At 36.4% G+C, this 22,149-nt stretch overlaps 1 protein-coding gene and 1 long non-coding RNA gene across 17 annotated transcripts in view; one reads left to right on the top strand and one right to left on the bottom strand.

The window, feature by feature from the left end:
- Window positions 1-22,149, top strand: part of PIP5K1B (phosphatidylinositol-4-phosphate 5-kinase type 1 beta) — a 97,836-nt gene that overhangs the window by 52,354 nt on the left and 23,333 nt on the right. For all 14 annotated transcript variants that reach the window (XM_021530505.4, XM_021530512.4, XM_085567564.1 and 11 more), the window contains 5 exons: window positions 6,612-6,729; window positions 9,727-9,879; window positions 11,657-11,956; window positions 20,156-20,367; window positions 21,973-22,056. In XM_021530505.4, the coding sequence (XP_021386180.2) occupies window positions 6,612-6,729; window positions 9,727-9,879; window positions 11,657-11,956; window positions 20,156-20,367; window positions 21,973-22,056 (867 nt within the window). The remainder of the gene's footprint in view (window positions 1-6,611; window positions 6,730-9,726; window positions 9,880-11,656; window positions 11,957-20,155; window positions 20,368-21,972; window positions 22,057-22,149) is intronic.
- Window positions 14,855-22,149, bottom strand: part of LOC146763867 (uncharacterized) — a 34,523-nt gene continuing 27,228 nt past the window's right edge. For all 3 annotated transcript variants that reach the window (XR_014951544.1, XR_014951545.1, XR_014951543.1), the window contains one exon: window positions 14,855-21,521. This is a non-coding gene — a long non-coding RNA (uncharacterized LOC146763867). The remainder of the gene's footprint in view (window positions 21,522-22,149) is intronic.

Here is a 22,149-nt window from a genome sequence, read left to right on the forward strand (position 1 = left end):
GCACCCTGCACCGATCTACTTGATTCTGAAGACAGTGTCTGAAGTCTCCACCTACTTGCTGAATAGAGTGAAACCACAAGGGAAACCACTCCAAGTAACCTCTTTTCTGGCTTTTCAACTCTGCTTTGGAAATCCAGCAACAGAGGTGCTTACCTGAGGTGTTGATACTTCTGCACCTGTGGCTGCAGGGTTCAGTGGCAAGCACATGCATACTGCATGTGCTCTCTATGCTTTGTCCTGCGACTAGCTGTGTCAGGCATACTTGTGCTCCTGTCTTCCTTGGCTGGAAGCAGTTCTCAGTGACACAATTTGCTTCCAGGTAGTTGTTCGTACAATGTGGCTTCAGCAATATTTTGTCAGCGCTATGGCTTGGCGATGGTGCTGGCTCCAAGTGAGATGATCTTGGTTAGAATGGCTCGTTGCTCATCTGTAAGCTTAGCTCTGGTAGGCAGAGATGTCTCAAACTGGTCGCTGGGCCATGAGGCTGTCCGGCTGCATTTTTCTTGAGTTGACAGTGTAGGCACCTTATTAAACTCTTCCAGTAGCCACAGAAGGAGGTGCATTTTCTGTGATGACTGAGAAGCCAAACACAAGCTGCTCCGTTGTATATAGCAGTTAATTTTGGCTACAAGGATTCAGAAATGCAGAACATTTCAAGCAAGATGGTATGTTTCAGCCTGCACTTTTTGTTTTCATAGATGGAGGCTGCTTCTAAGCGCAGCTGTTGAGTTTGACCATTTTTGCAGCAAGTTGTTAGTCAATCTTATGTACTTCCCTTGCTAATATGCTTTTATTGCAGGGTCTAGACCCTGCGTGTTGAGAGCAGTTGCTGTGTTTCTAATTGAGCTGGAAAGTGTGTTAGATGTTGATGTATGCATGCTGTGTGTACTCCATTTACAAATTGCTTTCTTATGATGCTAATGAAAGATTATTCAATACTTTCTGCTCTTTAATGTCAGAAGCATACCATTGTGTTGTGATAGCATTTGAATAACAACCTAAATAAGTCAAAGTACTAAGAAAGTAAAAACTTTACATGGCAATCTGGGTTCTACCCTACATTTGAAATGGACATGTATTGCTTTCTAGTATGTTTTTGAGGACTGATTGAGAAAACTGATACTTGCCTTTGGAAATATCTTTGTATCAAACCTGTATCATAGGTTAGCTGACGGACTAAGTAGTGTATTTGTAGTGTAGAATGCTCTACAGGTTTTGTGTGACTAGTATTTAAATGTTCACACCAACGATGAGTTGTGTAACTTACACCATGATACATGTTTCCTATGGGCAGTTTCACAAGGAAGATAAAGTGATCTGAATATTCTGATAAAGTGCTGCTGCTATTCCTTGGTGCTTTGGTTGCAGAGATGTACAGAATTATTCAAGTTCTGATAAGGTTTATATGGTCTGTCAGTTGAGTTACAAACGCAGAAAGAAGGATGCAAAACAAATATTAGAAATGGGAATACTTTGGCAACAAAAGCAAAGTGGTATGAAATACTGCACTCAGCTACCTCTGTTACCAACAAATTATTGGTAAACCTGATAACCCGAATAGTTGTATGGTTATGTAGATTGCTTAAACTACTTTTCAAGTACTCAGAGATCATGTATTTTAATACCATTTCCAGTTGTTTATAAAATAATATCTTCATAAGTATAAGTAAATGCTTCTATATTCAGCTGTTACGTAGGTATGATTGACTTGACCTGTTTTTAAGTTAATTACTATTCCTAATTGTATTTCAAAGCTGACTTGCAGGGAACTGCTTAGGACAGCATTTGGTAACTGGAAGTTTAGGAAAATGTAAGTGAGAGAAAAAGATGTTGCCACTGGACTTTAACCCAGAGTACAAAGAAAACACAGACACACCTCTTTGTACAGATAAACATGATACCTGCTTCCACCATGTGGGAAATGAAGCTTTCCTGAAATTACATACAGGAGAGGAACTTACCAAAGCAGTACATCACCTATGTGTTTGTTTGATACAGTTTTTAGAGCTGAAACACATTTTGTTTAAGTTTTAAAAAGCAGCTGTGTTCAAGAGCAATGAAATGGAAATTGGATAATCTTCATTTTTAATGTTTGCAGTGTTTAAGTTTAGACTTTTTTTTTTTATTTTACAATGTAAAAAATAATTTCTTTCACTGAAAGAACTGATATGTTCCTCCTCTTCAGTTTTATTACAATACACACAGGAAAGTTATACACATGGTCATAACTACAGACTAATTGTTTTGATAACAGCTCTGTCAGAGCCTTTTAACAATCCTCAGTGATGAAGGCTTGCTACCAAGATATGAAGCTGGCTTTCTCTGCCCCTTCAGATAGGTGTGGTATCTTCTGAGGACATCCTATCAGGGGGAGGCCATAGGAAAGAAAAGCTGCCAAGAAATGTATCTGGGTGTCTTGTTTAGCAAATTTTTACAGCCATTTTTTTTAGCCATTAAAATTTTAATTAATTTTACTTCACTTTTAGTTTGATATTACACCACCTATGCTTTAAATCCACTCTCAGCATTTACAAAGAGGCAGGCTTAGATGCACATACTGTTATTTCTAGGTGTGCTTGATTTTATAAAAATTAAAATTGCAATATAAGTATTAAACCAAACTTGCATTTTAAGCTTAGTCAGCCTATGAATCTTTTTTTTCTTTTGTGGGGTATAACATCTAAGGTTATTAAAATACCTCATAAATTACAATTGCTGCCTAATCATTCCAAAGCCTGTATTTTGTTGCCATAGCTCATATAGAAATACTTGAATTGCTCAAGATTGCCAGAATCAGTTAAAGTCTTTATCTTTGCTTTGCTGGTAGATCTGTCCTTAAACTAGCTGAGTAGGAAATTACATGGTTACCCCCTTTCTTATTATGTCCAAAGTACCATTGTACAAATTTTAACTTTTTGTCAATGGATCATGGGCATTTTTTTGTTAAATTTCAAAGATGTAATCATCCCCTTGAAACTCCCTAGACTGATTAAAAATCATTATATTTAGTGCTTTGCACATACACTTTAATCCCATGAGAGTGAAACTGTAAAATGCATCAAGAAAATGTGAAGAGAAACCACAGAATACATTCTTTCAATAGCTAATAGAGTGGTATGTGAATAATTATAAATAGGGTAGGGATGCACTGAGATCAAGGATTCTGTACAGTGATGTTTATCTTTTTCCATAAAGAGCAAGGCCATACTCAATTCATACTTGTTATGCGAGCTTCAAATTGATAAGACATTTGAAAGGTTTTCATTATTCTAAGAAATTACTGGAAGTGAGGGTGCTTTTTCTATTAAAAGTACCATCAGGAAAACCTTAAAACTATTTTACAAAGTATTAACAAGAAATCTTAACTTTGTGTCAATGCTTCATGAATTACAGAAGAGCTTATTGTTTGGATCAGTAAACTGTTCTGTTAAGTAGTGAAGCTGAAACTAATCAATATGATTAACAGAAACAGGGTATGGTAAAATAATCTGTAGACCTTAAACAGAAGGTGTTTTTAAAGATGACTTTATAAAGAGTAAGAAAGCTGTCTGCATAGGGAAATTGAATGTAGTAGCTGTGATAAAGTGTCTGATGTGTTCTAAATAGATAGAATTGCCCTCTATGTAGAAGCTATTTCAAAATAATTGCCCTGTTTAGCAATAAATCTCCACTTGCTATGCATTACTGTGCACCTCACAAAGTAAGGTGCAAGTGTTACTTGCACCCAGCATTGTCATTTTACTCCATATGCACTTAGGAATGCCTCAGAACTGTCCTATTGTCATAGCAAACCTCCTACCTTCATGTCACCTTAGTGAAGTGACAATATATGTTCTGGTATAATAACGACACATAATCTATTTGCTGACATGCTTTCACAGGAGAAGCTTTTGAGCTACAGCTGGAGGAAGCAGATTTATAAAAGTGCTTAGTACCAAAATGTAAAACTTATTTAAAAAGTTTAGGTACTTTATATTCGCTGACAATTATGTGATACTTCAGTAGAGAACACTCTGTTCTATTCTTTTCTACATTCCTATGACAATTAAATCCATTTACAAGTATGACCCCAGATTTCCAGTGTAACTATATGGCCACTGGGACATCCTCTTATTGTACAAAAATTCAGTGAGTCACAACCAGCTATATACAACTTAATGTCTGACAAATCTAGCAGTGTTTTGAGCAGAAGAGAGGCCTTATGAAAGAACATTAGTCTATGTTAATTATAAATAAACACTACCATCTTTAGCTTGTATCCTACTGATACCCATTTTTAGCTCTATAATGGAACAATAAAGCATATGTGGACTTGATTTTGATATTTGGAGTCATACTGCAAAGTGATCAGAGGAGTTCCTTAGGACTAGGCAGCCATCATTATTGCCTGTAGGGTTTAACACAGCAGCAGTATTCTATTGTCTTCATATGTATGTCATCCACAAGCATCTTTTTATATGTGAATTCCAGAAAGAAATCTGTTTGATTTTTTTTTCCTCCTTGCATCTGCTGTTCAAGAGTCTGAAGTGTTATACATTTCTGGAGACTGAGAAAGCTTGTTCACCTGCTGTCACTGAAACAGTTCAGTTGTGAGGGGTTTGGCAGCACAGGGGCAGCTAGGTGAGTTGAGTAGGCTTCTGTCATCAAACTGTTGTTAATGAAAAGCGGTAAGTTGATATGACAAATATTAATTGTACAGGATGAAAGCTCTTAAATTCTTTCATTATATTTAATTATTACTAATTATGTTTTTCAGGATTGTTGCTTAATATTTATTGCTTTTCATACCTGTGTGAATTTGTAGCCTTTTTTTCTTTTTGGTGTCCTTTGGATATTCTTTTTCCCAAGCATCATGGTACATTCTGCATTACTGAATAATTTAGTTACAGTAAATGAGTAAAGAAGAGTTAGAAAAGCTTATTTCAGCAACTGTGTCAAGTCTTGGATTTTGTATTTCTCTATCAAACCATTCAGACACTGGCCAAACTGATAAGAACAGTAAAACAGAACAGCATTTGCTGTTATCAAGGACAGTGGAACACAACAGCACAGTCTTGGAGATATAAATAAAGGATGTAACCTCAGCAAACAGAAGTCATGCAAAACACAAGCAGGATGCCAGCTCAGCTCTACAAGGCTGGCAAAGTATAAGTTGTACAAAACAACAATATTGCACTTACCCAGAAGCAGAGGTCAAGGAACAGCCACATAGAAAGGACACTGGACATTGAAGACAGAGCCCAAAGAATCATATGAAGACTTCTGATAAGGGGTATGATTATGTCAAATAAAGTCAAGTATGTGAGGATAGCTAATTAATATATAATCAGTGTGTATGATGAAAACTCTGTTCACATGACTCTGGGGCACTTGATTAGAGAAAAGATCCCCAGAGTAATAAAGGTTCTCTTTCTAATACTCTAATAAATATGTGTTAGAAAGTTTCTATCTAGCTGATTTCAGTACCAAAACTGTCTTAAAGGTGTCCTTGTTTATTTTGAAATCACAGTATAGAACTTGATTTCTTCTGCTTAAAAGACCTCTCTCATTTTCTATCATAAATGAATCCATGGGCATAGAGTTGTTTTTGGTTTTTTTTTTAATCTAGCAGCATTTTGCTGCTGGCCTTTATCTTATATCTAGTATTCATCTCAAGAGTTTTGTTACTCAGGCTAAAAATACAGTGAGGTGATAAATATAAAACAAGGAAAAGAGCTAAGGAGTACAGGTAACAAACAGGAGGAGCTGGAAACCATAAAGTAGCAGGACAGCCATGACATAATCACTGCCACAGGAACACAGGGTGGGGTGACCAGTGCACTTCACTGGATGGCTCCAAGCTCTTCATGAGGGACAGGAAGGAGAGGAGGTGGGGTGGCTCTGTACATTGGGAAGTGTTTTGATTGTACAGAGCTCAAAATAGTGATGGTTTAATGCCTATTAGTGACAATCAGGAGGAAACCTGGAAAGGCAGATATATCCTGGTGGGAGTCTGTTTTAAACCACCCAACCAGGATGAGGAGGTGGATGAACTATTCTATGATGTGATGGTGATTTGTGATTGTCAGCCCTTGTTCTTGTGGGTGATTTTAACCTGCCAGATGTCTGCTGGAAATTCAACATGGAAGAGGAGGCAGTCTAGGAAATTCCTGGAGTGTGTGAAGATAACTTCCCAACACAGCTGGGAAGTGAGCCTACCAGGGGTGCTGCCCTACTGGATCTGCTGCTTAGAAACAGAGACTGGCTGGTGGGAGATGCCATGGTTGGAGTCGTCTTGAGCACAGCAACCATGACACAAGAGTTTTCAGAACTTGGTGGAGTCAGTCTACCCTGGACTTCTGGATTTTGTCTTGTTCATGTTTAAACATGATCTTTATGCAAATGCATACAGGCGATGAAAATAGTTTTTTCCTTTAAAGTGAGAAAAAGGAATTTGCTGGCAGTGGCTCTCATGGACGGTGTCTCAGTATTAGTGGTTAATGATGATAGAGAGGTTTATCTGCATTTATGCTTTTTTCTCAGCGCACAAACAGTCAAGTTATACAGCTTAGTGGTGAAACTAGCTGCTAATAATTACTTAGTAATTTGGTTTGGTTTGTTTTTGTTTTCAGTGAAGGGAGCAATCTTACGCCTGCTCATCATTACCCTGACTTCAGATTTAAGACATATGCACCTCTTGCCTTCCGCTATTTCAGAGAACTTTTTGGTATCAAGCCTGATGACTATTTGGTAAGAGCCTGCAGTTTTCCTTTGAGTTACAAATTATTATAAAGCATGCTAGGTTCATTGTGGCAGAAAAGGATTCTTAAAGGTTGCCCAAATCAGTAAGAACTTTTGTGTGCACAGGGGTATATAAATAGTGAATATTTTTAATGGTGACAAAAAATTTAATTTTTTATCTTTGAGAGAATTTGTATAAAAACCCTACCTTGTTAATTAACTGGAGCAACATCTGTGTCATTCAGATGATTTTCTACAGGAGTTATGTCATTCAGATGATTTTCTAGAGAAGTTTGTGACTTTTATCAATTCATTTCTAATTAAGTACTTTTGTGTGATTTGTGTTGCTTACACATTTCATTACAAAGTGAGGTCTGCAAATGTTCCTGTCTAGCTTTGAGGCACATGGATGACAGATTAAAAATGGAGCATTTTAGAATGTTTCCTTTGTTCTCTCTATTTTATAAATTGAAGACTTATTCTTTCACAGTGTTCAGTTTACACAAGGAAAAATGTTACAAATTTGCTGACACTGTAAAAGCAGGCTTTACTTGATGGAACCACTTTGTATACTGCTGGAACAAGTATCTGCTGTTTTATTTCTCCTGTAGTTCTGCTTTTGGAAGGATAGGATGAATGCTGAACTGGATTGTCTTCTAGATGTTTGCCCAATGTTCAGTTTGTTTCATGATGGGTCACTGATGAAATCAGAGTTCTGGTACAAATTAGCAACTTTATATGTCAGATTTATTTCTGACTTCACTGGCATGGTCAGGGACACCTCCCCCACTAGGTCACTCAAAGTGCCATCCAGCCTGGTATTAAACACTTCTAGACATGGGGCATCCACAACTTCTCTAGACCACACATTCCAGCACCTCACCATCCTTAGAGTGAAGAATTTCTTTCTTCCATTGACCACAACTCTTAGAGTATGACCAATTCCTTATCCTCTGAGTTATCCATCCATCAAATCTATGCCTCTCCAGTTTAGAGACAAGGACATCATGGGTGCCAGTTGTGTCACTATGTAATATGCTATTTATCTTATCTCTTTTTATGGACTTGGTAAAAGATGAAGTATGTGGGCTGTGCTGCCAGCTGCTAAAAAGGTTGTGCTTCTTAGAGCAAAGTTACTATCACCTACAACTTCTTTTCCATCTGAGGAAGCTTTTGCAGGAGCAGAAGTGAAAGTTTATACAAAAACTACATGCTGTGAATAAGATTCGTGACAGTAATTTTAAGTATAAAAAGAGTATTCCCTGAGGGAAGTACCAATAAAGACAATTTGTTGCAGATTCTTTTTTCTGTTAGCACAGGAAAACACACAAGTGGTATGTAGTAAGTAGTAAATGATTGTCCAGCTGTGGCAGAAGGGTATGTGAAGTAAAATAAGAGCAGAAATTACAGCAAGCATATGTGACTTTACACTGTTAATTTGAAGTGACAAAGCTCAGGATTTAAAGCTTCACCTTTTCCAAGGAGGATAAGCAGTAACTGTAGGAGTCAGATAGGATAACAAGCATAAATACATTTGAATAGCTGGTAGAATTAAATTATCACTGTAAACCTCATGAAGTACTGTCATTTTGTAAGGAAACTTCTTGATCATAAATACTCACTTGTCAGGCCCTTGGAGATTTTCTTACCTTTTGGTTTTGATTTACCTTCCAGAGGTGTCCAGTCAAAACTAGCTGGGCCCTTTTTATAGCAGCATTTGATGGGTGGACTTCTTTACAGAAATGCATACCACTGGAAAATGACCAATGCAGAGTGTAGGTCAATGTCTTCTGCTTATGTTTTATTGTTCTATTGAGCATTAATGTTTAGGATAATTGCATTAAAATGCTTATCACAGTGACAGTTACTCATTAAGATCGAAATATTTTGACAAGAAAAATGCAATTACTGCAGTACAACTGCTGATTTGGTGTAAAGGTTTGTAGTGTTACAGTTTAGTATGGCCATTCTGTCTATAGAAAATTGCAACTATAAGGTTAACAAGAAAGGCATTTTGTATTAATTGGAATTGACTATAAGCAGGGAGATATCATGGAAAATTCTCTAAAAAATTATAAACCTTAGCTGGAGCTAGGATAAGAAGGTAATGGCTTAAACCCACAGGAAAGATGCTTCTTTAGTTCAAGTGCTCAGAAAAGAACATATTTATTAGCTTTTCTGGAATTACTGCTTTCAAGTTTAATATAAACAGATTTTTCTATGGTTTTGAGTTGAATGTCTACTCATATAATTTGAATGAAGTTTGGAATAGTGGACACTTAATAAATGTACATTAGTCTCTGTGTAAGTGTAGTTCTACTAGTAAGGGGTAGTCTTGTGTCCTTTTCCTCCTTAATGTGATTGTAATTCGTAATGTGTCCAGTGGAAAAGGAAGCCTGTCTAAATATGCAATATAATGATTCTTCAAATTCCAGTTTTTCTTACTTAGTGGTATTGAGTTTTTCTATTTCAATTGGTTTTCAATCATAAAACTAGTAAACTATTTTAAAAATCAGTAACTATACTAAATTCAGTAGCTATACCTATACCAAGTCTAATGGTTTCAATCCCAGTTGCACAGAATAGGATTTGCCTATTCTTCTATAATGAAAAAACCCTACTCACAGTTTTTCTACCATCTTGTACCTGTTTCTTTCAAAAAAATGGTTGTGAAAAGCAAACAGTTCCAGTGAAAATGTCTTCTCAAAGTTTTTAACTCAGAGTTTGCTATGCTGGCAGCATGGAGATCGACTCCTTCCTCATCAACCACTGGCTTCACTCCAAAGGAATCTGCTTTGGAACATGAAGAGGGATTATATGCTTAGCTGCCAGCTGTTCATCCATGATTGTGCAGCATGGCCTGGGCAGAGTGGCCTGACTCAGCTAGCAGCAGTAGTGTTGCTACATAATTCTCTTGTGACTACTTGAACCTGCAGTTCTTCATATTAAACTTGTGTTTGGGTAACACATGCATGGGCAATGAAAAGCAATTTTTGTCTCTTCCAGTACTCAATCTGCAGTGAGCCTTTAATTGAATTATCCAACCCAGGTGCAAGTGGATCCTTATTTTTTGTAACTAGTGGTGACGAATTCATCATCAAAACAGTTCAACACAAAGAGGCTGAGTTTCTTCAGAAGCTCTTGCCCGGCTATTATATGGTAAGTATTTGAAAACTGTATTTTACCTTTAATTCTGCTGTTTCATGTCACTTCTGAAGAATCAGTTCCATTTGTCTTGAAATATTCCACTGGGTTAATCTGTATTTTTTGTGATATTTTTTATGTTTTACCTGCCTTTCTTCTTCATGCCATACACACCCAACAGAAAGAATAGATATAAACCAAGAAGATATTTAAGATAAGAATTGGTGCTCTTTTAAGCATTCAAGGTGAAGCTAAATGTCATAATCTAATTTGATACCAAACTTTGCTTCTAATAAGCTAGTAACAAAATAAGGTTTCTAAATTTCTAATTCAGTTTTTTTTCTCCATTTTGTGTTTGTCTACCCTCTGCATTTCACTCAGAGTGGACAAAGAAACTAGACCGGTCAGTTTCCCTTTTGTTTCCAACTACTTTCGATTTCCATTTCTCATGTATTAAAGCAATCATGTAAAAGATATTTTTATCCATGTAATTTGTTCAAAACTTAGTTTTTGAATGGAGCTTTTTGAGGGCTAATTCTAAGTCCATTGTATTGGGGTTTGTGTGTCACCTGAAGGGAAAACCACTGATTAAAAAGTAAGTAGAATTTAATTTTTTTTTTTGTAACAAAAACCACTTATACATATGAACAGACATTCTTCTGGGTGGTATGTGGGACTTTGTATTATTAGACCTGTGACTGACTTTCTTTTCTTGCTTTCTTTTCTGAAGTAAATACTTGAAAAATTACCTTCTCACTTATACTAAAAATGAGGAATGTTGTCATTATTGCATGAAAGTAACATGGATTCACTGTGTGTGTAAGAAAAAAGAGATATGTACTGACACATGAAAAAAGACAATAATGGCAGGTTTTGTTGTTCCTAATCATGATAATCCACTCAGCACAAGTTTGAGTTATTACAAGTACATATAAGGCCAGTTTGTATTGTTTCTGGGAACTTTATTCTCACTGCTATGCAATTGCTTCCAAAATATAAAATTTCAATCACTGTGATTACTTCTGTGAAAATATGTCTGGTAGTTGTATGTTGTAACTTAGTAATCATGTAATACCTGAAGTAGTTTTTCCTTTTCTTTCTTTTTCATGCTGAAGACTGAGAACAGTTGTATTCAGAAGAAGGATTTTCTCTCTCACCTCTATTATCCTCTCCTACCTGATTTATATTGCCTGTTTTATCACCTCTATTATCCTTTCCTACCTAATTTATTTTGCCTGTTTTATAAATAATTTGGATTATTTTACATTTTTCTGTTCTGGTGGTCAGTTGTGGTTCTATTATGACCTCACACGCCTTTGGAAATAACTTAGTCATTCGGTACTAACCCTGACTGTGTAAAGCCTTATGGAGAGAGGGGTTCTGTTTTTCAGAATCCAAGTCAAGATAATGAGAACTACATTTAACCCAAACTCCTTCCAGCAGGTAAAACTCAAAGGTTGTTCAGGTCAGAAAAAATAAATTAAGTCTTTGTGATGCTTTTAGGTTTGGCCTAGTCTGTTGTTTTCTGTGAGAAAGAGAAACCCGGCTTAAATGTAGTCACTCTCTGTTTTTGGTCTTTATAAGTTCCCAGTAAGAAGGCAGTACCTATGCTAGCTTTCTGGAACAGAAACCCACAAAGATAGTCAACTGGTTGAAGAAACTGTGCTGAATAAGAAAACATTCATAATTGTCTTTGTGTTTGTTAATATCTTTTGGTGTTAAAGAAAACCCTTTCTTAAGTGTGGAAGTTCATTAAAAATAGACATATTTTAAAATATCTCTTTTGTTTTAGAATCTGAACCAGAATCCAAGGACTCTTCTTCCCAAATTTTATGGGCTGTACTGCGTTCAGTCAGGAGGCATTAACATTAGAATTGTTGTCATGAACAATGTTTTGCCACGAGCCTTGAAAATGCATTTCACATATGACTTGAAAGGCTCCACATACAAACGCAGAGCGTCAAGAAAAGAGAGGGAGAAGTCCAACCCTACATACAAAGACCTGGATTTCCTACAAGATATGCATGAAGGGTTGTATTTTGACTCTGAAACACACAGTGCATTAATGAAAACACTACAGCGGGATTGTCGGGTGAGTATCTATTTAAACTTCTGTCTTCACCTCTGCTCTAAATTTACTCAGTACAGATTACTTAACCTCCCTTTGTTTTCCATGCTATTTAAGGAGGGATATCTATGGATGTCAGAGCACTGATTAAGCCTGTATTTTAGTTAAGCTGTTGTGATCTGAGATCATAGTCACAGATGGAATGTCCATATACTTTTTGAACACCAAGACTGGGGACCATGAGCACTTCCCTCACTGTGGAACTGGTTCCAGTGCTTAACCACCATCTCACTGAGGAACCTTTTCTTCTATTCACTCTGAACTTTACCAATACAGCTTTAAGCTGCTTCCTTGCATCCTATCACCAGGCACCAGAGATCAGCACCATCCTTTCTGTCACCCTCAACCTTACATCTTCCTCTGCTCCCCACAGATCATGCCCTGTAGTCCTTTCACCATCTTTGTTGCCTTCCTTTGGACACATTCTTATATTTTATATCATCCCTACACTGTAGAGCCCAACTGCATGCAGTTCTTGAGGTGAGGCTGCTCCAATGCTGAGTGTAGTGGGACAATCACCTTTCTCAAACCAGGTGGCTGTACTGTGCTCAGTGTACCCCAGGATACAGTTGGACATTCTGGCCACCAGAGCACATTGCTGATTCATTAAGTTTATGATGTAGAGCAACCCTAAGTTCCAGGGCTATCACTCTATTTCTATGTACATCCAGGATTGCACTGATCCATCTGTGCCAATACAGATTAATACAGAAATGAAGTTCAGTAGATTTGATGATAATGATAAATCTCCATTAATTTGTAGATTTTAATCTGTTTTTCTTGAGGCATAATTAGCCCTGTGGAAACTTTATTATGTATGATAAACTGTATGTAGAGCTGCTGTGAATTGGTTACCTCGGAATGGGAAGGTAGGCCTAGTGGCAGCAGTTTTACTTCTAGAGCAAGGTAATTTTTCCTCAGTTCAAAAGTCCACATAAAAGCTGTCCACAAAATATTTTCAAGTCAGAAGAGGGATACCTGTCATTGCTCTTTGAGCAGACCTTGGTGAACAGAATCAGTTCTATTACGGACAGAGAGAATTGCTATAAAATAGGGTTTTTTTTCCTGTAGCATGGGTAAGAAAATGTAAGGAAAAGGGAGACTCCAGATCTCTCAGAAATTCCTGGGATTCATGGGGTTTTGGAAAGAAAAAATTTGCTTTGCCTGAGGGAAATCATAAGAATTTAATAATAATAAAGCTAAATGGATAGTCTGAACTCACTACATAGAAGAGACACCCTGAATATCAGAGTTTACTGTTCACTGCCACCTGTGGTACAAGATGAAAAGCATTGTTTTTTCACATGAATAGAATTTTTTGTTTATCACAGAAGTCTGCAATGCCTTGTGATTGGTTTGTAAAGCTGTGTGACCTAATGTTCAGCTGTGTATTCAGCATGAGACATTTTTCTAACGTGACACATTGTTCTCTCTGTAGTCTCTTGCAGTGAGTATTTCCTGAGCTCCTACCATGTGTGATGACAGAGAATGCATCAGTATGTCACATCTGGGGATCTGGATGCCTTTCTGTGCATCCCCCACTTGTCCAAGGTTACTTACCCAGTCAAAGTTTGGGGAAATCTATTTTATTGGAAATAATAGAGAGTATCTAAAATATGTAACTGGACTGAAAAGTAAAAACAAGAATCAATCATTTAATTGTTACATATAAAGGGACTCTTAATGATTCTTTGGAAGTCTGGGAAAATTCCTGCTACATGTTATTTGAGTGCTAATACAATCTTTTTCCATGTATATCTTAAATTAACAACTCTAAAGTTAGTCTAGGGTTCTTAAAGGCCCAGCTAAATTTTAAAAGTATTAAAAGTAAAGAAGAAAATTATCCTATAGTAATCTGTGTATTTACAAAAATACACATATACACAATAAGGCATATATCTGTGTGTATCTGCATATAAACACACTGAAAGTTATACATATATAAAAAATTAATTTTTGTTTTCTAGTCAAGTCTTACTCTGTGTTGTAAAATGGAGGGAGCAGACATTATTATCTTTCATATTGCTGAATTTGCTCAGCTAATAAAGTTAGCTGAGATAGTTTATAAATTTAGCAGATAGTTTATTTATAAACTATCTGCCTTTTATTTCTGCCTTTAAAAGACCAGAAATATTCCATCCATTTTGTGAACAGGGCATCAGTGCTGCCTCTGCTTTTTCTACCCATGAGGTATTTAGATGGGTATAGTGATAACTGACAAGCTTTTTAGGACTTGAAAACTTGTCATCTCTTTTTACTGCTATTTCAAAGTGAAAAATTTAGTGTAGCCACTTGAAATTAGGAATTAATTTAAGAAAGGAAATTTTTGATCTTTCCAGTATTTCAGAACTAAGATATTCTCTTCTGTGTTGCTTAAATTTGGGTTGTGTTTCCATTGCTCATATATGCAATCAGAATCAGGGAGTAATGGACTTTTTTCCTACTTCTTAAATATAAACATCCCTGGTTGCTAGCTCTCTCCTCCTTAAGATCCATTGCTAAGTTCAGAGGCCTGGCAAAATTTCCTGGTAATGAAAGATAGTTGTGGTGGGGACCTGCTATGGTCTGTGACTGCTGTCAGTGAATCTTCTGCCCTGTTCACCACTGGACTCATGTTTTCCTTGGGCAGCTTTTCTCTGTGTCTTGATATCCTTGCTGGTCTCAATTCTATCTGGCCTTTGGCCTCCTTGATCACAGCTGCCATCCCTAGATGCTCAGGCAATGTTTCTCTATTCCTCCTTTCTAGCCTGTCCGTCTTCACCTGTCCTGTATGCTGCCTTTTCACATTCAAGCTGTGCAGTATCTTCTTTGTTTAGCTGAATTGGCCTCCTGATACATCTACTCAGCCAGCACAGACCATCCTGACACCTGACACAGAGCTTTTTCCCCAGGGAATGCAGTGCTGCAATGGTAGACCACTGCTGGAAAAGTTCTGGCCTTTCACACCTCCTGGCAGTGCTGGTGAGGAGATGCATGACCTGCCCAATTAGAGAATGGGGCTGAGTTGTTTGTGGTGATCCCTCACGGTCTGGTGCCTCCAGATTATCCATGCTGGAACAAGTACAGGTTGATTGCATTGTTCAGCTCCTGCATCCCCTGCTTGTTTTGTTCACATTTGAGGTGACAGGGTCTGAAAACTTGTCTCACAGTTCATTTTGCAGAATTTGCAACTTAACTGAACCAAAGAGTGTAATGCAATGTTCCTAAAGATGGAACATTCATGAATTTATCATATATACAATGTACACAATTGAAAATTTGAACTAGCTTGCAAATTCCAGACTATTGGTGAGACTTTCTGTAGCTATCCTATCCTTGCCTTTTTGGAGAAGCATTAACAATTAATCAAACTGTGATCATGTAGTTTTTAAGAGCAAAAGAAAAAATGAAGATGTATTTACTATTGAGAAATGAAGGTTTTTTGAGAGTTTGCATTTTACCTTTATGTCAAAGAACACTAGAATTTTCTGAGGAAATTACATTTTAAAAGTGACTAATGAAAAATCCTGTAAAGGAAATTTCAGGATGGTCATGTCTCCTAAGTTTGAGATTTGGGTATTATTTTCATCACTGCTGTCTTAGCCAGTTGCTACAAAAGTTTTTTGGTGTGATTGCACATCTGTTTTGTACTGTAGCAAATGTGATGCAGATCTTGTATAACCAAATTTATCCACAGAATTTTTCAAATTCCTTCATAGCATGTGTAGTGTGTTTTGCAGTTTTTTGCCTTTTTTCTACCTCAAAGGATCTACACAGATAATTCTTTAAGCCAAATAACTTCAGTGACCCATTGTACAGCATATCCTTACAAACAGTAGTGTTGGCAAAATTAATGAAGTGTTAAACTGCAGCGTAGGACAGAAATAAAAGATGGCATGATGCGGCATGGAGATGGAGAACATACTAATCTTAGATGAAGGGCCTCTTTGTCAGAAATGGTAGTTTGAGGGAAATGACCATAGCATGATGCTGTAGATCTCTTGTATCTTTATATATTATCACTCCTATAGTATCAATTGACCTTAGGAATTTTTCGTTACTTCTACTTTTAAAATCAGAATCTAGATTGTTAATTTTGTAGTGTTAGTTTGGGGAATTATGTTGAAATGGGAAGTGATTCCACATATGTTTTGGTGGGAATGTGATGATTCATTTTCTTGGGGTAGATTTTTTCTAAACCAGACCCATTTTTAGGCATTGACATTTGTGAACTTGTTCCTAAGACATGCTTATTTTGTGAGACAGTCCTTTAATTTGTGTTTATTTCATATAGCTCATTATGTTGAATAGTAATTATTGATATGTTGTAAAATTAGTCTTCTTTCTACTGTGTTAATTTTTTTGTCGCTTTTCCAAAATGCTTGTAGGAGAGGAAATACTTCCTTGCATGGTTGTTCATTTAGTACTTTTATTAAATAAGGTTCTATTTTTTTTTCTTTTGAGTTGTATTTTTCTCGACCCTTTTATGAAAATGATCTGATGACATTTTTGTGTGCTGTTTTGCATGGATAGCAAATGTAAATGCAGATTTCTCTGTCAGATAGTGTGTAGCTCAGGCTGGCTGCATATAAAATAAAAATGACATTTTGTGGCAGAAATACTTGTTTTGCACTGTTAGTCACTGGCTGAGATAGTGGAGCATAACCATGTCTAAGATAATTCACAGAATAGTTTAACATCTGATTACCTCTGAGAAAAGAAAATCTGATTCAGAGAATTAATTTTTCATGTTCTGCATCAACATATTTTGTGATGCCATTTTAGTGTGGGTTTTTATGTGGTATGAAACAAAATAGTGCTTAAGGCTACAAAGGGTGAGTGCCACTTGCCATCTGGAAGTTTTCAGAGCAGCTGAAGTCAGCCTTGACAGCAGTACTTCATGACCAAGTGACAACACTGTGTTGACAGAATCTGTGTAGCTAGTGAATTAACACATATAAATACTATCAAGATAAACAATTTAATGTTTAATTAATGAACTGAAGGTTTACTTCAGTTATTGTCATTATCAAATACACCACTTGTTAGTACACAGCATGGTTGAGACCATTCTTCCTGAAACCCCACAGTGCCATTTTGCTAGCAAGGTACATGTCAGAATGGTTACATGAGCAAAGATTGGGGGTTTCCTCTCTTCACCTACATAAGTAGTGTATTTCTAAGAATTTATGTTGATTTCTAGTGATCTCACATGGATAGAGTCAGGTGTTTTGCAGGGCTTCCTCCTTTTGCTGTGAATATAGCCATGTAATATTGTAATTTATTTGAGTGGGGTTTTTTTCTTTGATTAGGTTATCATTTTGGTGCCTTTGTAGCAAAATCTTCCTGCTGCATCTCAAAAGCGCTCCTAAAATCATCAAAAGTATCTGCAAACAAACCTCAGCATAGGAAAAGAAATGCCTTGATGTTCTGCATTTTGTAACTTGTCCTTGTTGAAACAGATTATTATGTACAACTGTGTGTGCAAAATGTTACTTATGTATTTTAAAATTGTCACAATTTGGTATTTTAAATATGTGAGATATTATTCAGTAAATCCAACTAATTTACTGTCTTAATACAGACTGAGGATTTTGACACAAAGTTTTGTTGATTGCTGATTTATGAGATTCTTCCTTATTATTTTGGTTAGTTAATTCTTACCAGAAGTTTCATCAGAAATAAACGGGGAGCAAAACATGTTTAGATATGGTCACAAATATTAATTTGCAAAAAGAGTGGTTGGTTTGGTTATCACATTTCTAAGGGGAAGTAATCAGAACTGTACATCAAAGATGTAATTAGACAGGGCCAGATCACATCATCATATCCTAAAGACACACTGTGAACAGTGTAATGCCATCTCTGAGTAGGGCCATGAACAGTGTCTGGGGGACAAGGGTTCTTATGCTGTGTGCTGTTTATAAGAATTTGTATTGCAGTTAATCCTTGGGATGTGAAGGCGTTTCAGTTGTTAATGAACTGTAATAACAAAATTTGTTTTTATGAAGTTTTTTGATAATCCTACACCAAAATCATAAATTGTCAAGGCATGATCTGTTGTACTGTACAAGTAGTATGGGTTTAAGTGGCAGTGATGGATTAATTTTATCACATAAGAGGTCCCTGTAGAAGAAGGAGCAGCACATTACAGCACAGCCTCCCATGAGACTGCATCCAGTCATAGACATAGGTTATGTAATTAGTGCGGTAAAATCATGTATCTAATGTGACCTAATTAAAAATGCTGTAAAGAACATGTTGAAGGTAGAACTGTCAGCAGTAATTTATAACTGTAAAATAAATGTGACAATGCTTTTCCCAAGCCTGACTAGCTCCTGTTCTGGTTTTGCATGAACAGTGTTGCTTACTGTACTAAGGTGTTATTTTTCAGCCTATCCTGAATTTTGTTTCAGCATTTGATGGCAAACATTCATTGATTACCTATTTTTTAATTAATACATGATTTTGTAATTTCTTTCTGAGAAACTCTGAGTAAAGGGTAGCAATAAGTAAGCAGTATATAAAATTTTAGATGTTTTTGGCACCAAGTGCCTTTGTACCTGTTAGCCATGCTATTTTTGCAATTTATGATTGTAAACCACCAACATGTCCACACAATGCACAACAAAATTTCAGAATCTTGTGGTTAGAATACAGGCTTTGTTGTGTATTAAATAATTTGTGAATTCTGTCCTCAGAAGATGCTGTGGACTTCTAAGGCCATACATTAGTAGTCTTTTCTTGTTCCATTTGAACTAAGGCATCGCTGAGTAGGATTCCTCTGATAAGAGCAAACCCATGGTGTCTTCAAGTCATTCTTTGAGTCTGAAAATCAGGTCTGATTTTGTGCCTTTCTACTTTATGCTTTGTTTCATCACTGCTCTGGTTATCTGAGCAATGAGTATTTTTCCAGCAATTAGAGTAAGTGGTATAAAAACCTTATGATTAGACATACAGATCCATACTAAATTACTGATTTACTGCCATATAATTTTTAAACCTACACAAATGCTGGAATTGCTTTTTCTTTTTTCATTAAGAGACGGGATGTTTCTGCTTAACCAAAAATACTTATGATTGGATAATCTCCATCCAAATTACATACCTGGAATCTGCACTCATCTCTGTAAAATCACTTTTTTTCTTGTTAATGTAAAAAGACGTACTGTTGCCTCTTGAATCTGTGACAAAAATCCATTATCTTCAGGCACTATGTGTCAAAACACATCATGAATCACTGCTGAGCTGCATGAGGTAAAGAGTGAGTGGCACAGCATATCCCTCCTGGCTGTTACTGGTGTTTCTTCCTCCACTTAGTAGTGTCATGTAAGACATTAAGCACAGTTGCTGTCTGACACTAAACTGTTGCTCTGAACAGTTTGGTTATATTACTAGATGTGATTGCAGCTTGCTTTAGTTCATGTTTGGGTATTGACTTGAGCTGTATTGCCTTTCAATTATAGCATGCCAGACTTTGGAATGATGTAGCTGACTAAAAACAAATGAAACTATTTGTGTGTGAGAGAAGACATGCTGCCAGAGACAGAAATGGTTGGTACAGCTAGAAGAGAAGGATGGTTGGTTAAGTCATACTTCATAAGTAAAACCTGTCTTTTGAGTTTAGATAGGCTCTATTTAGCCTAGTAGAGAGGTGCATGATTTTTGTACTCCAATCCCATTAGCTGCTAATAAGGTGGTGGTAGCAAATACTTTTGTTGACATTTGAAAGTTCTCCAAGAGTATGGTGTCTGTTATAAATAGGAGGTGGAGGGGAGATAAGAGAGGAGTACAGTCAAAAACACTGAGGGAGGTCTGGAATGTGGATGAGAGATAATTTTAAAAATATGTTGTTCATAAGTATACGATGGAACCATTAATTGATTATTTGCTATAAAGGAAAAGGAATTATCTTCCTTGGAATTATTTTCCTTGACTACAAAATAGCATCAGGTTACATTTCAGCTGTGCGTCTTGCTTTCTCACTTGTTACAAGAGCATTCAGCTAATTAGAAAATGAGCACTTGACTTGTGTGGATAGTAAAAGGTTTTTGTGTAAATGTAATTTCAAATACTTCCTGATAAGAGAAGCTTGTGCCGTGAGAGCCTGCTTTCTCTCAGGTTTGCAAAGTGCTGCTGTTTAATTATTTTGTGGTTTCAGTATAGTCATTCCTTCTTTGGTAGGTTCTAGAAAGTTTTAAGATCATGGATTACAGTCTGCTTCTGGGGATCCATATATTGAACAGTAACATGAAGGAAAGAGAAGGAGAATGTTCCCAGGCTGCATCAGATGCAAAACGCCATGGAGGGCAGAAAGTTCTCTATTCCACAGCCATGGAGTCTATACAGGGACCTGGGAAGTCTGGAGACTCCATCACCACAGAGAAAACAAACACGTAAGTGCTATAACCTGCTCTTAATATTGCTTTCAAAAGTATTAACAGGCAAAACTTTCATGAGTACACTGTATTCTAGGAATTGAAAGATTGAGCCTGTTTTTTTTTTTTTTCCAAAACCTGCATCATCAAGATTGGCCACAGAGCATGATATTGGAATGTTGATCACTAGATTGATAGTCTTTAAATACATGATAGTTCAGAGTGACTTATGTATGCACACGTGCATTCTTTTATGAAAGAGATGCTACAGACAACTATTACAAGAGTCCCAGCTACAATCTAATTTTAACTGAAAGCAGCCTGGCGAGACCAAATCAAAAACTATAAATTAACATTGAAAAGGATATTCCTACAGGGGTTGTTTTCATCTTGAAGTAGTATACTCAGAGTACACAGAATGATATAATCAACCACTGAAGTGCAGTCATATATTTCCTGAGATTAAGAACTGATGTTCTTTTTCTATTTTTCTGTCTAACAAAAACTTTAATAGAAATTTGAATATATAAACAGTCATTATTTTGTTTTTCCTTCATAATATATTAAGTTCTATGAGAGTATTATCGTCATCATTCAGCATTGCATATAATAAGTTCTTTATGTTAATGAGGATTTAATTAAAAATTAAGGATTTACTTTTCCTGGTTCTCAAGGGAGCTGTCTAGGTAAATACAACTAATGATGCAGAATCTGTGCTTAAACTTACAGCAAACAAGTGAGAGAATTATGATATTCAGTATTCATGGGGAGTTTCCAGACACTGAGAACTCTGGACTATAATTAGAGCTTTATTTCACTTGGTTTTTACAACTCACATTCACACGGAAGGTGGCTAGTGCTGTTGATGGCAGAGGTGTTGCACTAGCTGGGCTCCCACACCACTTGAGCTAATACAGTGCTACTCAGATCCTGACAATTGTAGTCCTTCTTTGACTCCTTGCACTATGTCTCTCATGGTGACATAATAGCTAGTGGAACAAAACACAATGCAGAGGTTGGATGGACCATTTTTCTAGGTGTTGGAGTAGGAGGAGAAGGTCTTAAAATGACTGTTAATGGCTGAGTATGGATTCTGGACCAACTGGAGCCCTGGATTCTCTGCAGTCAGGATTCTCAGCTTGATACTGTTGCTTTATCTGTCACTTATCTGTCTGTAAAGAAATTTTGAAAAAGCACAGTAATATATTTTTCACTAAAAATGATGTATTAAACAACCTTTTCAGACTTTGATTAATGTGCAGACTCTCTGTGATTTTTTACATATAGTAGAAAAAATTCTCCCTTATCTAAAGGTACTTACTTTCCTTAGCAATATAATGATATATACTTTCTTCCACTTTACAGATCATCTGAATATTTCCAACTCTGTCTAAAATGTATCTTAAAATATTTATTGTTTCTTAAATTGTGGATATTTATCCAGATACTTCAAATTTTTTATTCAAAATCCACTGCATGCTAGGTGACTCACATTTGACTGACTTTGCACTGTGGCATCTGATTTAATTATTGTCTACTCCTTTGGGTTTACAAGTGGGTACAGTTCAGCTAGTAACTGGTGATCAGAGATGTATTAAAAATATTCTTTGTTGTTTCTCTTAGAATGGGAGGTATTCCAGCAAAAAGCCATAAAGGTGAAAAGCTGCTTTTATTTATGGGTATTATTGATATTCTTCAGTCTTACAGGTAAGTTTAACTTCAACTTTCAATGAATTTTCACTGAGCAAACTATTCTGAAATTACTTATAAAAGTGGAAGTTTTATAAAGCAGTTCTGATT

Source organism: Lonchura striata, chromosome Z, assembly GCF_050655825.1.
Source record: "Lonchura striata isolate lonStrDom1 chromosome Z, ASM5065582v1, whole genome shotgun sequence".
Taxonomy (NCBI): Eukaryota; Metazoa; Chordata; class Aves; order Passeriformes; family Estrildidae; genus Lonchura; species Lonchura striata.